Source organism: Staurois parvus, unplaced genomic scaffold (assembly GCF_062004578.1).
Source record: "Staurois parvus isolate SC_StPar_1 unplaced genomic scaffold, SC_StPar_1.0 ptg000031l, whole genome shotgun sequence".
NCBI classification, from domain to species: Eukaryota; Metazoa; Chordata; class Amphibia; order Anura; family Ranidae; genus Staurois; species Staurois parvus.
In genome coordinates this window covers 10,016,995-10,031,710 of record NW_028317827.1, presented here as the reverse complement: position 1 = coordinate 10,031,710, position 14,716 = coordinate 10,016,995, and the positions used below count along the sequence as shown (strand labels likewise).

General features: G+C 40.8%; 1 protein-coding gene across 1 annotated transcript in view; it reads left to right on the top strand.

Annotated features, from left to right (window-relative positions):
• The first annotated feature begins 3,075 nt into the window (after window positions 1-3,075).
• Window positions 3,076-14,716, top strand: part of LOC149470805 (prolyl endopeptidase FAP-like) — a 166,851-nt gene continuing 155,210 nt past the window's right edge. Inside the window, exons 1-2 of the mRNA XM_089660049.1 lie at window positions 3,076-3,182; window positions 5,517-5,595. Of these exons, the coding sequence (XP_089516175.1) occupies window positions 3,177-3,182; window positions 5,517-5,595 (85 nt within the window). The 5' untranslated portion in view covers window positions 3,076-3,176. The remainder of the gene's footprint in view (window positions 3,183-5,516; window positions 5,596-14,716) is intronic.

Sequence of the window (14,716 nt, the reverse complement as noted above, 5' to 3'; positions counted from 1 at the left end):
GCAGTTAGAGCAGTCTTGTGACTTCTATCAGTGTCCAGCTGAGCTGCCAGGAACCCTGGACTGTACCGCGTGCGGGCACTAGGACCTGGGCGCCCCCGTGACGGCAACGGCGGTTGAGCATGCACACTCATGATCGTGGACGCACGCCTGGCACCAATGAGAGTGCAGGGCGCCCTTTTTAAACAGACACTAAATATGCTCAAGTTGCCGTATGGTCTTTTCCTGTATCCTGTGTCCTGAGAAATTGCCTTGTTGCCGACCCTGCCTGACCCTGATCCATTGACTGTCTCCTGCTCTGATCCCTGGCTTGTCTGACCATTCTCCTGTCTAATCCTGTACGTTTGATCTCCTGTTACCGAACCTGGACCGTGACCCGTCTAATCTCCTGCCTGCCGCTTGTACCGTCCTGCCTCCACCGTTACCGACCTGGCCTATCTGAATTCGCTCACTCCGCCTCCTCACATCAGGCTCTCACCTGCTAGGTACCACCGGCAAGTGCTTCTACCACAGCTGGTTGCACCCAGAGGCCACGACCTGGTTTCGGCTTGCTCCAAGTCCATCCCCACCACCAGGGGCTCTGGTGAACAAGCAGGTTCGGGACTTAGATTCCGCTTCCTGGGGAATCCCGGTCTGTGTAGCGCTAGAGGCTACCATCGGTCGGTCCATAACAAGAGCACTGGTTAAAGCTTGTAGGAGGAGTTTTCATTCTCCCCTGATTGTCCTATGAGGCTGCAGGACCCCTGACCTTCTGTCTGGACAGTGCTGATATGCCCTGTGGTGATCTCAAGAAAAAAAAAAAACTCTCTAGCAATATACACCAAACTGAGCATTTACAGAGTGGCTCCTAGAGCTCTGTACTATCAGCAGATGGATTGTGGACTGTGGAAGAAGGGGAGGATCAGAAAAGACAGGATCAAACAGCCTTTTTTCACAATGCAAAGCATTAACCCCTTAGGTTCCATGGTGAGTATAACAAGCATGCTTTACTGCATATATACAGACTGATTTTACGGTTGTGGGTTTAGTAACACTTTAAAGGCTCTGTCACACTCTATAGAGTGCAGTGCCTTCTGAAGAGCAAACAACACTTAGATCGCTTTATAGAGGGCTTTTGACAGGAGGTGTTATAATACTCCCTCACCGCCTGATCTTACCCGCTAATGCCACACTACTGTGCTGCAAATGCATGCATTGCACGTGGTTGTGGTGCGGTCCTACTAAACGCAATGGGCATGTTTATAATAATAATAGCTTCCGACCGCCCTATAGCAGAAATACTGCTACAAGGCGGCACAGGTGCGCAAAATCATATATGTGATTTTGCATTTCTAGGTAGGGGGCATGCGCAAGGCGTGAGCGTGCCCTACCCGGTCCGCCGTTTGCAGCCGCAGCTGGCAAACACCGGGTCCCAGCCAGTGATTACCCGCTGGTGCCCGGTGATTGCCGAGGATCTCCAATGGGGAGGAGAACTGTTTGTAAACAAAACAGTTCTCCATATCAGCTCATGCACACTGCTTTGCATGGCTGTGCACAGCTCAGCCATACAAAGCAGTGTGCTTACAGTGAAGCACAAACAAACCGCCCCACAGTAAAATATACCCAGCACTCAGATCGCGCCTCATATTAACCCCTTCCTGCCCAGTGCCATTAGTACAGGGTCAGCGTGTTTATTTAGGACCAAAGTCAGTTCCCCCTAGTCAGTTTTTAACATCAAGTCATTTCCCTCCGGTGTCAGAATGCCCGCTGCAGTCCCGCTATAAGTCGCTGATCGCCGCCATTACTTGTAAAAATTGAAAAAAAAAATCCCAGTATATATACCACCATTTGTGAATGCAATAACTTTCATGTGAAACAATTAATTTACATGTATTTGGATTTTTTTTTTAGCAAAGACATGCAGCAGAATACATTTTGGCCTAAATTTATGACAAAATTAATTTTTTTAAATTTTTTTACTGGACATGTTTAATAGCAAAAAGTCAAAAATAATTTTTTTCAAAATCTTTTTTTTTTAAAGCGCAAAAAATAAAAAACACACAGGCAAGCTAACGGGCAGCACAGTGGCTAAATGGTTAGCACTTCCGCCTGGCAGTAGTAGGGTCGTTGGTTCGAATCCCAACCATGGCACCTCCTGTCTGGAGTTTGCATGCTCTCCCTGTGCCTGTGTGGGTTTCCTCTGGGTACTCTGGTTTCCTCCCACCCTCCAAAGACATGCTGGTAGGTTAATTGGATCCTGTCTAAATTGGCCCTTGTACATGAATGTGAGTTAGGGACCTTAGATTGTACACCCCTTGAGGGTTAGGGACTGATGTGAATGTACAATATATATGTGTAAAGCGCTGTGTAAATGGAAGGCGCTAGATAAGTACCTGAAATAAATAAATAAATAATACCACCGAAAGAAAGCTCAATTTGTGGGAAAAAAAGGACGTAAATTTAATTTGGGTGCAGCGTTGCATGACCGTGCAATTGTCAGTTAAAGTAATGCAGCGCCGTATCGCAACAAAAATGGCCTGGTCATGAAGGAGGGGTAAATCCTCTGGAGGGCAAGTGATTATAGAATAAAGAGAAACCTGCGAAAGAAGAGAACCTTGCTATCCTAATGGTTCTCCAGTAGAGGTCCACCTTCAGTATAATAGTTGAGTGTATTTAAACGTGTTGTATATTTTCTATATGTAAATAGTTCTTTTGAGGCCACTATATGTAATTTATATATTCCAAACTCATGTTCTATGGCCTTAGATGCACCGTGTCTTTTCTTTTGCCCTTCTGTACAATTCAGTCCCTTTAGGATATGAATCAGAGTTTTTCTCCAGTTTCTTTCAGATTGCTTTAGACGGCTGATTTTATTGCCTTCAACCCTGGTGGTTTGACTGAAGACATATGGTAATGATTGAATCATTTGCATCGTTGTGTATCAAACTGTTGAGTCATGGGAAGGATACATATTGGTGTCAGCGATGTAGTTACGTTTACGCTGGACAAAGTTGCGATAGTCTGGATCCGCCCAGTGTTCTTTCAAAGCAAAGAACGCCCATAAAGTCTGTTTTCAATTTCTTCTTTTTTTTTTTTTTTTGCTTTTTAATCTGAAAACTTTTCAGTCAATTTTCAGGGCACTGGCTGAATGTTCTGGCAGTGTTCTGGTAGTTCGTCCTCCTTCAACAGCTCCAGCAAGCATGAGGGTGAGTGGCCTTTTTAAGGAAATATATTTTAAAGGTTTACTATAGGTATTACTATTTTATAATGCAGTATTATGGAAACATTAAAGAACCAGTAAGGGAACATGTGACCGAGAAAAAGAGAACTTGAAAATGCAGGAGTTAAGTGTATACTAAGTAGCATGACTTTGAGCCAAGATTTTTTTTTTGCGTTCTGAAATACATTAATGATGTAACATATATTTTTGAACATTTATTTGCAGCATTCAAACACATACAGAGTTCCAGCTCTGCTATTTACTTTATTCAATACTAAATGTAACAAATTTGCTTTAAAGGTTACGTCCACCTTTAAAAAAAACCAAAACAAATACACATATTTTTGCAGGGAAAAAAAAGTGCTTTTGTTTTTTGAACCTGCCGCGATCAGCGAATGGCTGGCGCTATGCCAGGCTCCTGGAGATTCTTCCTCCAGCTCCCTGATTGTGCCAAGGTACAGACTTTCAGTTTACAGACAGCAGGAGGAAGTGTCAATGGACTACTAGTGTTGTGAACAATATTTCATTGGGGTTGATCCAGAGCTTAGTAAATGAATGGAAGTTGTTCTTCTGATTTCCTTCATCCAATCATGTGACAGCAAAAATGTATCTTTTTAATTTTCCTTGCATGTAATTGGTTTAGTAAATCAACCCCACTGAGAACTACAAGTCCATCTGCCATGGTGACAGATGAGATATATAGTCCATTCCAGGGGCGGACTGACCATTTGGAAACTCGGGCACTGCCTGAGGGCTCGGGGTCAGTAGGGGGCCCCATGAGATGCCCCTGGTACCTTTTTCATAGGCTTTTTTGAGTTTGGGCAAGGACACAGGGGCCCCATGATCCCCTATTGCCCGGGGGCCCCATGAGTTGTCAGTCCACCCCTGGTCCATTCATTCAGCCTTAAACTGCATAGGGGGTTCTTTGCTGTTAGAGTGGTAAGATGTGGAACTGCAAGAAAAAATATGACTGGTTATGGACTCAACCAGAATGTGGGATTTGTTTATATGTATTGGTAATGCAAAAGTAATAATTCAAGATGAGCTAGTGGTCGATGGCGCCATTGACCACTAGCTCATCTTGAATTATTGCTTTTGCATTACCAGTACATATAAACAAATCCCACATTCTGGTTGAGTTCATAACTAGTCATATCTTTTCTTGCGGTTTCTCCATAATTTAGTGTGTAGTGACTCCCGGTTTACTTATTAGTAGTTACACGTTTGGGTACCTTGAGGCTTTCTCTTGGAGGTTTTGCTAAGATGTGGAACTCCCTTCCACAATCAGTTGTGTGAATTGGAAATGATGAGAGTTTAAAAAATTCTTAGATGGGCTTCTTAGTGAACACAATATACAGGGATATGGGAAATGGTATTGACATAAACACATAGAGACCCACACAGGTTGAACTGGATGGACTGGTGTCTTTATTCAACCTTACCATCTATGTAACCAAGTAGTTCTTAGATCTCTGTGAATGAATGACGTGGCTATTTGGGTGGAGCCTTGCACATCCACATAAAATTCAAAAGTGACAGCGGCTGTGGGTGGGGGCTTTTAGGGGGTAAGGGGCTCAATTTGCACCATGTTATATCCTCAGTACAGGTATAACATATAACATGTTGAAAAAGATGGAATTAGTCTTTAAAATGTAATTAAAACCCAAACCTTGTGATGTGGGTCACCCCTTTTCCAGGTTTGTATCACTGTCTGTGTGCCTGATGGATTCCCTCTCTCTGTTGTGCTGGTGGTCAGTCTCAAAGTACATTGACATCAGGCACTATGTCACACTGGTGTGCAGTGGGTTTTGGTGAGATGATAGCAGGGCCAATTCACCAATCGCAGCACATCTCAGTGTTAAATTTTTAAAACAAACTTTATTGAAATGTCACACAGTGACATTTCATTAAGTTCTATTGGCCTCTGCATGGTGTGAGGCAGCAGATTATTTCAGTGCGCTGGAAAAAAGTACGTCTTGCTTTGTTCATACTACTTTGTGCTACTTAATATGTGTTAAGACTGCCACTTGTACTCTCTATCTGAAGTCTATGTTGACAAGGTGACAACTAGGAGCATAATTAGGTGACAGGAACAGAGCGTTGTCACCCTATAACTGGAAGTGCCTGAACACAGATAACAGGATTTTATTTTCATGAAAAATGCAGATTAATAAAGAGGGCACTGTGTGAACAGGACACTGAATAGTATATAAATCACTACCTATATTCAATAATACTGAATATTTCTGATCATACTGGGTTGTACTGTGTAGGGGTTCCTTAACTGTGTCTCCAATATGATTTTCTTTCTTTCAATCAGACGTTAAAAATCATAATTTCTGGAGCTGCAGTGGTCCTTCTCATCATACTCGTGGTCATGATAGTGCTCCTCAAATCAGGTAAGTTGATTTTATAAATGTCATAAACAAATGCGCTGGGGTGACCAGATTGCTGTATCTTTTATTGGTGATACATTATTTGTTATTGTTTCAATAAAATGAAAGCCATTGTTTGAAAATTCTACAATGCTGTAAAGGGCCCCTGCACATGGCCATACATTAGGTGCATGGATGTACAGAGGAAAAAAACTCTTGTCTTGTGGCACCCAGGAGCCACAGCTGCGGCGTATTTTTGCCCATTGAGATGCATTACAGTAAATGCACTTGCATAACCACCGACAGCACCCTATACCCAAACTACATTTTTATCATTTTTTTCACACAAATAGAGCTTTCTTTTGGTGTTATTTAATCACTGCTGGCTTTTCTTAATTTCTATTTTAAAATTTTGCAAATACTGTAATTGTGCAAATAAATTTGGCTGTGATTGGCTCTGTCTGTACCATGTGACCAATCACAGTTTTTTTTAATAAATATTTATTAGTTTTTCACATCATATACAATTCATTTCAACATTTCTATTAAAATAATTATCAAAACCATCTTTTCTCCTTATTTAATTTATTTATATATAACTTCCTTTTCTTACCATCCCCCCCTCCCATACCCCCGAATCACCAATCACAGTGACCAATCACAGTTAACAACATAATTGTAACAATGAATGGCATGAATACAAAGCCATTCATTGTTTACAACTGTCATGTTATCTGCTGTGATTGGTAGCAGCAATCACATGGTACCAGCAGCGGGCTAGTACACTGATCAGTCATCGGCTATGTACAGTGGATCACACCCTGTTCCGGAGGACAACATATGACATCCACCCAGAACGACAAAAGTCCCGCCTGGCTGTCAAGTTGCTATAGGCCAGGAGAGATGTGGCAAAATAGCATAGGAAAGGTTAGTTGGGTTTTTATAGCTATGAAAACGGAAATTGAAGCACTAAACCAGTGCTAAGAGGTCCAGATACAACTATATTTCAATAAAAAGTCAAGGGGACAATCAAAAGAATAGCCAAAATGTTTCAGTGGTCCAAAACAGCTCCTTCATCAGGCTTTAAAACAATGCAACTGGAAGTGAACTGGAGTTTTAATGATATTTCTTTCATTGTGATTATAAGCTTGCCCTTGTCAACAGCTGGTTTGGTTGCCTAACCAGCTGCTGATAAAACCTTGAACTGTGATCACACTGAGAGACACACCATTAAAGGACCAGTTCACTTCTAGTCCAGTTACATTGTTTCCAAATGAACTCTGATGAAGGGGATGTTTTTGGACCCAAGAAAAATGTTGGCTACTCTGTGGATTGTCCCTGACTTTTAATGGAATAAAATTGTATTTGGTCTCTTAGTGTCATGGTCAGGCTCAAAGAGCAGTAGCTATAGCAGTATAGAGGCTTCCACTGACCAGCTGGCGGATGACACAGGCACACCTATGGTGTGAAGTCAGAGATCTTGATAGTAGAGACGGGTTTTGCTGCATGTCAGTACCAGGTTGTGTTTCTCAGAATTTCCCCACCAGGAGATGAACAAGCTGGGGTCCAGTAGCAGATATAGCAGAAGCGTAGTCAGTAGACAAGCTAAAGGTCAGTAACAAGTGGTTGCAGGTAGATATTAAGCAGGAGCATAGTCGAGGAACAAGCTAAAAATCGATAATGAGTGGTAGCAGAGATACAGACAGAATCTGGAGTGACAAGAGCAAGATATTGGCATTGTCCAATAAATCAGAAAGGTGCTGTCCAGCATCTCAGATGGCTCAGCAAGAAGAGATCCCTAGGCACAGCAGAATTTGCAGGTTCAGACCGAGGCACTAACACTTAGCAGTGGTGTGATGCTTCAATTTCCATTTTTGACACATTACACTACAAGCCAAGGAGACCATGGAGATCGTCTGGGGTATAGAAGCCACCCTGCTTGGGAACCAGACATCAACATTATTACCAGTAAGATAACTATAACGATATAGGGTCTGGGATTAAAAATCCCATTTCAGTCTTTGCAGACGACACCAAGCTGTGCAGTGGAATAACGTCCTTACAGGATGTCTTCAACTTACAAGCCAACCTCAATGCACTGTTTAATTGGACAACTATGTGGCAAATGAGGTTTAATGTTGATAAATGTAAGGTGATGCACTTGGGGGCTAAGGATATGCATCATGCATACTGGGGGGGGGGGGTACAACTGGGAGAATCAATGTTGGAGAAGGATCTGGGGTTTTTGGTAGATCACAAGCTTAATAATTGCATGCAATGCCAAGCTGTGGTTTCTAAAGCGAGCAAAATCCTCTCTTGTATTAAAAGAGGTATAGACTCCAGAGAGAGAGATATCATATTACCCCGGTACAAATCATTAGTAAGACCTCATCTGGAATATGCAGTTCAGTTTTGGGCACCAATTCACAAAAAGAACAATGGGGAACTGGAGAAAATACAGAGAAGGGCAACCAATCTGATACGAGGCATGGAGGAGCTCAGCTATGAGGAAAGATTAGAGGAAACTGAATTTATTCTCTCTTGAGAAGAGGAGATTAAGGGGCGATATGACCAACATGTATAAATACATCTGTGGTTCATATAGTGAACTCGGTGTAGAGCTATTCACGCTGAGGTCATCACAGAGAACAAGGGGGTACTCTACTTCTGGAGGAAAAGAAATTTAATCTCCAAACACGAAAAAGGTTTCTTCACAGTAAGAGCTGTGAAAATGAGGAATAGACTCCCTCAGAAGTTGGTTCTGGCCAGCTCAGTGGATTGCTTTAAAAAAGGCCTGGATTATTTCTTGGATACACAGAATATAACTGGATACTAATATTTATAAGTAAAGTTGATCCAGAGAATATCTGATTGCCTCTCAGGGGATCAGGAAGGAATTTTTTTCCCCTACAGGAGCAAATTTGATAATGCTTTGCTGGGTTTTTTTTGCCTTCCTCTGGATCAACTGTGAGTGTAGGATTATAACTTTTTTTTTTTTAATGGTAGAACTGGATGGACTTTTGTCTTTTTTCAGCCAGACTAACTACTGTATGTAAAAATGTAAGTTTATGGGTCCAGTGCTATTTTTTCACTTTCTTTCCACTGTTTTTATTGCTGTTTGTGTCCCCAATAAGGAGATTCACGCTCTCCGTGTGCCTTATGACCACTGTGTCACTAGGACTGAGAGTGAGGAGAAATCCAACATTTGATCCGAACAAGAACATAGGGAAAATCTTTCAATAGGAACATATAATACAAGTCTACTTAAAAAGTGTAGAAGATATTGTTTTTGTGGAAAAGCAGAACAAAACAGATATGTTTTAATAAACCATTGTAAAATGCAGTAACCTATAACAGCTAATCAGATTTTAATATTCTGCAGACAGAGAATATTTCTGATTGACTGCTCTAGGTTACTGCACATTGCACACAACCTGTTAACATTGTGCAGGCTTATGAATTTTTTTTTTGTTGTTTTTCTACTGATTATTACACAGAAAAATGAAAGTCGTAACTATCCTTTAAGACGGATCTGAAAGCCATGTGTCCTGACTAAGAGGTCACTTAATGCTTCTGATGTCATAGCTGGAACAACATTCACAGCTGAAGGAACATTAGCCAGAGAGTGTGAAGAATTCAATAGAACACAGTGTGTAGGACGGGTCATGTATTAGATTTTCTATATTACAGTTGTTTATTATGGAAATGTTAAAACAGCTCTTTTGGTGAAATGAGCTTAAAGAACAACTCTGAGTACATGTAGTCCTATGTAGTCCTATGTTCCATGTTTTGTAAGCCTAACTTTGAGGTCAGGCAGGGTACCCTCCTGTGGCCACTAAACAATATAGCTAGCAAGGAGATAGCTGCATGATAACCAGCTTGCTTGTGGTCTATTGCATTCTGATAGATGATACCTCGGGCTGTCAAAATACTAAACGGTGCCTGCATATAATTGGTTCAAATTTCCACCCTGATTCTTTAACAAAAGTCAATGAAAAATTTACTTTTGTTGATCTAGTATTGCAAACCAAAGTACAGCAAATGAATTTGGAATTACTCAGGACAAAATTCAGGTACTCCACCTCGACAAGGTGGTTCTTTGGCCACAGCCATTGTTTTTGCTGAAGGTGGTTTCACCTTTCCATCTGGACTAGGGCATTGTTTTGCCTTTTTTTCTCAGGCTTCAGTCACTGGGAGACACGGCCCTCCACACATTAGATGTGGTTTGAGCTGTCAAGATGTATTTGAAATAGACTGCTGCGGTCAGTCAGATTTGCTTTTCATTCTTCCTGAAGGACCAAAAAGGGTTAGGTGGCTACCAGGTTGATTATTTCCAATTTAATTCATCTACCTATTTCTCAAGCCTTTGGCTTGAAAGGAAAGGTTCCAGTATTTCAGGTGATGGTTCATTCTACCAGGAGTGTGGGTGCTTCTTGGACTGTCCGTCATGAAGCTTCAGTGGTCTACAAGGCTGCTACCTGGTCCTTGGTGCACACCTTTAGATGGATGTAAGAGCCTCTGACCAGGCTGCCTTTGGTCAGTGTTTTACAGGCTGCTGTGTAGCTACTTATTTGGCCTGTCAGTGATGGCTGTGTCTCCCTCCCCTCATAAGCAGTGCTTTAGGACATCGCTGTGTTAGGAATATTAAGGCTGCTCTGAGACTTCACCTCTTATAAATAACAGAGGCATTTTGGCTAATTAGATTCAATCATTGGCATATTTAATCAGCCACAGAAACTGAGTAACTGAAATGTCAGTTTTGGAAAGATGAGGCGTCACCCCTAAACGCAAATCTTTTGGAGACTGGATGTTCTTGGTGGCATCTATGAACTCACTACATGGATGAATGAGAAAGCAGTAGACAAACTGGCAGAATGATGGACAATAAGCAGATCCACCCACCTCTAGTAATTATTGTTTTATTACTTCTATCGTCAAATCATTCTTGGGAAAATCTGAGATCAATGTTTTTCATGATGTTCTCATAATTGCACTAATTACTCATATATGACATTAGCTGCACATTATTTATCAAAGTGTCACATCTTGGACAAACTGCAAGTTTCAGCATAGAGAGTAGACCATATATCATTCCCCAGTTGTATTTCTGATAGAGCAAAGTGGGAGTTTGTGTCGTTTATTCATGTTTGTATATACCAGGCAAGCACGTTCCAAATATAGTACCCCCCCCCATTGTTGAAGTACACTTATTATTAAAGTGAAATTTCAGCTTAACCACTTGAAATCCATAAGGTTTTACCCCCTTCATGACCAGGTCATTTTTTGCTATTTAGCACTGTGCAATTTCTACTGGTAATTGCGTGGTCATGCAACACTGTATCCAAATGAGAATGATATATTTTTTCACACAAATAGAGCTTTCTTTTGGTGGTACTTGATCACCACTGGGTATTTTATTTTTTATTATATAAATGAAAAAAGACTACATTTTGAAAAAAAAACACTAGTTTTTACTTTCTGCTATAAAGCATATCCAACAAAAAATAAATTTAGGCCAAAAATGTATTCTGCTACATGTCTTTGGTAAAAAAAAATCCAAATAAGTACATATTGATTGGTTTGTGTGAAAGTTATAGCATCTACGATGGTATATATACCGGAATTTAAACTTTTACATTTTTTTATACTAGTAATGGTGGTAATCAGCAACTTATAGTTCAACTATGATAAAGCGGAGGGCAATCTGACACTAGGTGGGAACTGACTGACACTGACATCACCAGTGACACTGAAACATTGATCAGTGATAATACTTTACACTGTCACTGTACTAATGACACTGGCTGGGAAAGGGTTAACATCTTGCGGTAATCAAGGGGTTAAGTGTGTGCATAGCAAGTGTTCATTTGTGTAATGTGTGCTGATTTTTACTAAAAAATCTATTTGTTCCTTCTCCCTACTGTGCATTAGAAGAAACAAAGACATTGATCCCTCTGTACAGAGCTCTGTGGTGTTTGTCAACACAGAACTCTGGGCTGCGACTGGCGATCAGTTTACTGAGAGCGATCAGCAGATCCTGGCCATGAATAATTGGACCTTTTGACAAAATCTTGCTGTGTCTAATTACAGGGCGCTCGTGTCCTGTACCCGAAAACAGGCAGAGACTTACAGGTATGTCGCTGTGCCTGTAGGAGCCACCCGCATGCAGTACAATGCGGGCAGGTGGTCCTAAAAAGGCTTAACCTAACTACTCTTAAGATGTCCCCTCCCCCATGCTGACTAACCTGGGCAATAAAGTTATACAGTATATACTTACCTATTTCCAGGCTGTTCCAGTCCGGTCACGTGATCCCTCTCCCATGTCAGTCAGCAGTATCTGCAGGGGATAGGAGGGAGTTATAAAAACTAGGTAAGCATATACATCTTTGAGGTTAGTCAGCATAGGTATTAGGTGGGGGAAGAGTAGTTAGGTTTAAGCTGGAATTCCACTTTAAAGGGAATGCATAGAAAATAAGTATATTTTCCTTCTTTATTTTGGTCAGGCTCAGGACTAAAATTAGATAAAGAATACCTTTTAAAAGTTAGGAATTACTGCATATATATGAAATATTCCATATTAATAATTTACATTTTAATATGCATTCAGTAGATGGCACTCTCAGCTCCTTTTCACATGTTTTCCTGGCACTGCTTAGGTCCTCTGTTAATATAAAAAGCTGTTTTTTACAGAGCTCACTAGCTCAAGCAGCAATGAATGTGTCCGAGAAGTGATACCTCTCCCTCCTTGGCTGCTCTGTTAAGATGGGACTGTACAAAGTTTCAGCCACATGTAGTCTGAAAGAAAACAACTTCTGTTAAGTGCTCTACATAATGCTCTGTAAATTCTGTGTCATGGGTGCACCCTGTGTTCATTTCAATATTTATTTGTAAGACCAACATTTTATATACATTTTTAAAAATCTAAAACATCAGATCAAAATATTTAAAAACACCCTAAAGTTGATATAACATTTAATATAATTTTAACATTAAATGCATGCATACTAAGAAATGTTGCACACTTGTTGTACAGGTACTGTTACAGATTTAGCGCTTACCCTTGCAGGTGCCACTAGATGAGATGAGTCCTTCCACAGCTCTTTAAGCTGCTTGGTTCCCACTTACACACCTGGTTGTACATAACAGTACACAAAAAATAGGCCACAAACAATTGGATGGTAGATTCAATGGATGTATTATGGCAAGGCAGTTAAATGATGCATGAATCAGTAAACAGGTAATTAAACATGTTTAAAGATGCTGTACTAGATAATGTGAACACTGACCCATAAGATGGCATTCAGCTAAATTGTGGTAAAATGCTAAACCAAATTTTAACCAATGCAAACAGGATTAAAAATATCTGCATGAACTAACCCAAAAATAAATGTTCTTGTGTGCACACTACACATACAGCCCCAATAGTGGGTGAGTGTATGCATTCCTGACAAAGGGTTACCCCTGGAGGTGACTACAAGTAATTAGCACCTAATTGCCAGTATTAGCTGGCTATCGTTGGGGCCGTTCTGTAAGGTGGTGCATATGAAGCTGTCCCTTTAAGACAATGGACAATGCAATGGACGGCTGCTAAGCAAGGAGCAGTCTCCATAGCTGTACTGTTGATCGATAGCACACGGCAGTGGGTGGATTCGAAAGCAGCTATTGAATTGAATAGTGACCCTGGATCTGCCCACTGATGTTCCCTGTCAATCAAAAGTAAAGTGGACCTGATGTGGAACTAGTCTCATCCCTAGTACAAAATTCTTTAGCAACATGCCTATCAGTGTGACGGGCACAGTGGGCAAGGAGAGGGGGGATGGAGCACATTGATGAGGGAGTGTCCAGTGGGGACATTCCAACCTCAGTGCGGACAAGGACAGATTCATGTATTTGTCTGTGACAGATACATGAATCAGGTGCAAGAACCAACACTTTCAGTACTCTGCCCCAATGAAATTCTAAAGTGTGTCTGTAATTTGTATGATTTCTTCCGGCAGTCTTGAAATCTAATACAACTGATGATATATCTGCCTCCAGCCAGGGTTATTTATGGTTAACACAGCTTCTCAGCCCCCTCATAACAAAGATAACTAAGTAAAATTTTTATTTGCTGGAAGTTCCAGAAAAGAGCATCTAAAAAGATAAGCTGCACCTTTAAATATATACTGTATGGTACTGTATGTATATATTTTTATATACATATATGTATACAGTGGATATAAAAACACACCACTGCTAAAATGTCAGGTTTTGTGATGTAAAAAACTGAGTCAAAGTTAAATAATTTTTTCCACCTTTAATGTGACCTATAAACTGTACAACTCAATTGAAAAACAAACTGAAATCTTTTAGGGGGGGAAGTAAACATAAAAAAACCTAAAATAATGTGGTTGCATAAGTGTGCAAACCCTCTTATAGCTGGGGATATAGATGTGTTCAGAATTAAGCAATCACATTCAAAATCATGTTAAATAAATAAATAACAGGGAAGACAGTCATCATCAAGTGGAGAAAATATGGTGCAACAGTGACATTACCAACAACTTTACGTCCCTCCAAATTTGATGAAAAGACCAGAAGAAAACTGGTCTAGGAGGCTGCCAAGAGGCCTACAGAAACATTAAAGGAGCTGCAGGAATATCTGGCAAGTACTTGCTGTGTGGTACACGTGACAACAATCTCCCGTATTCTTCATATGTCTGGAATATGGGGTAGAGTGGCAAGACGGAAGCCTTTTCTTACGAAGAAAAGCATCCAAGACCTGCTAAATTTTGCAAAAACACACCTGAATTCCCAAAAGCATGTGAGAAAATGTGTCATGGTCTGATGAAACCAAGGTTGAACTTTTTGAGCATAATTCCAAAAGATACGTTTGGAGCAAAAACAACACTGCACATCACCAAAAGAGCACCATACCCACAGTGAAGCATGGTGGTGGTAGCATCACAGGGCTGTTTTTATTCAGCTGGAACTGCGGCCTTAGTCAAGGTAGAAGGAATTATGAACAGTTCCAAATACCAGTCAATATTGACACAAAACCTTCAGGCTTCTGCTAGAAAGCTGAACATGAAACTTCATCTTTTAGCATGACAATGACCCAAAGCATATATCCAAATCAACAAAGGAATGGCTTCACCAGAAGAAG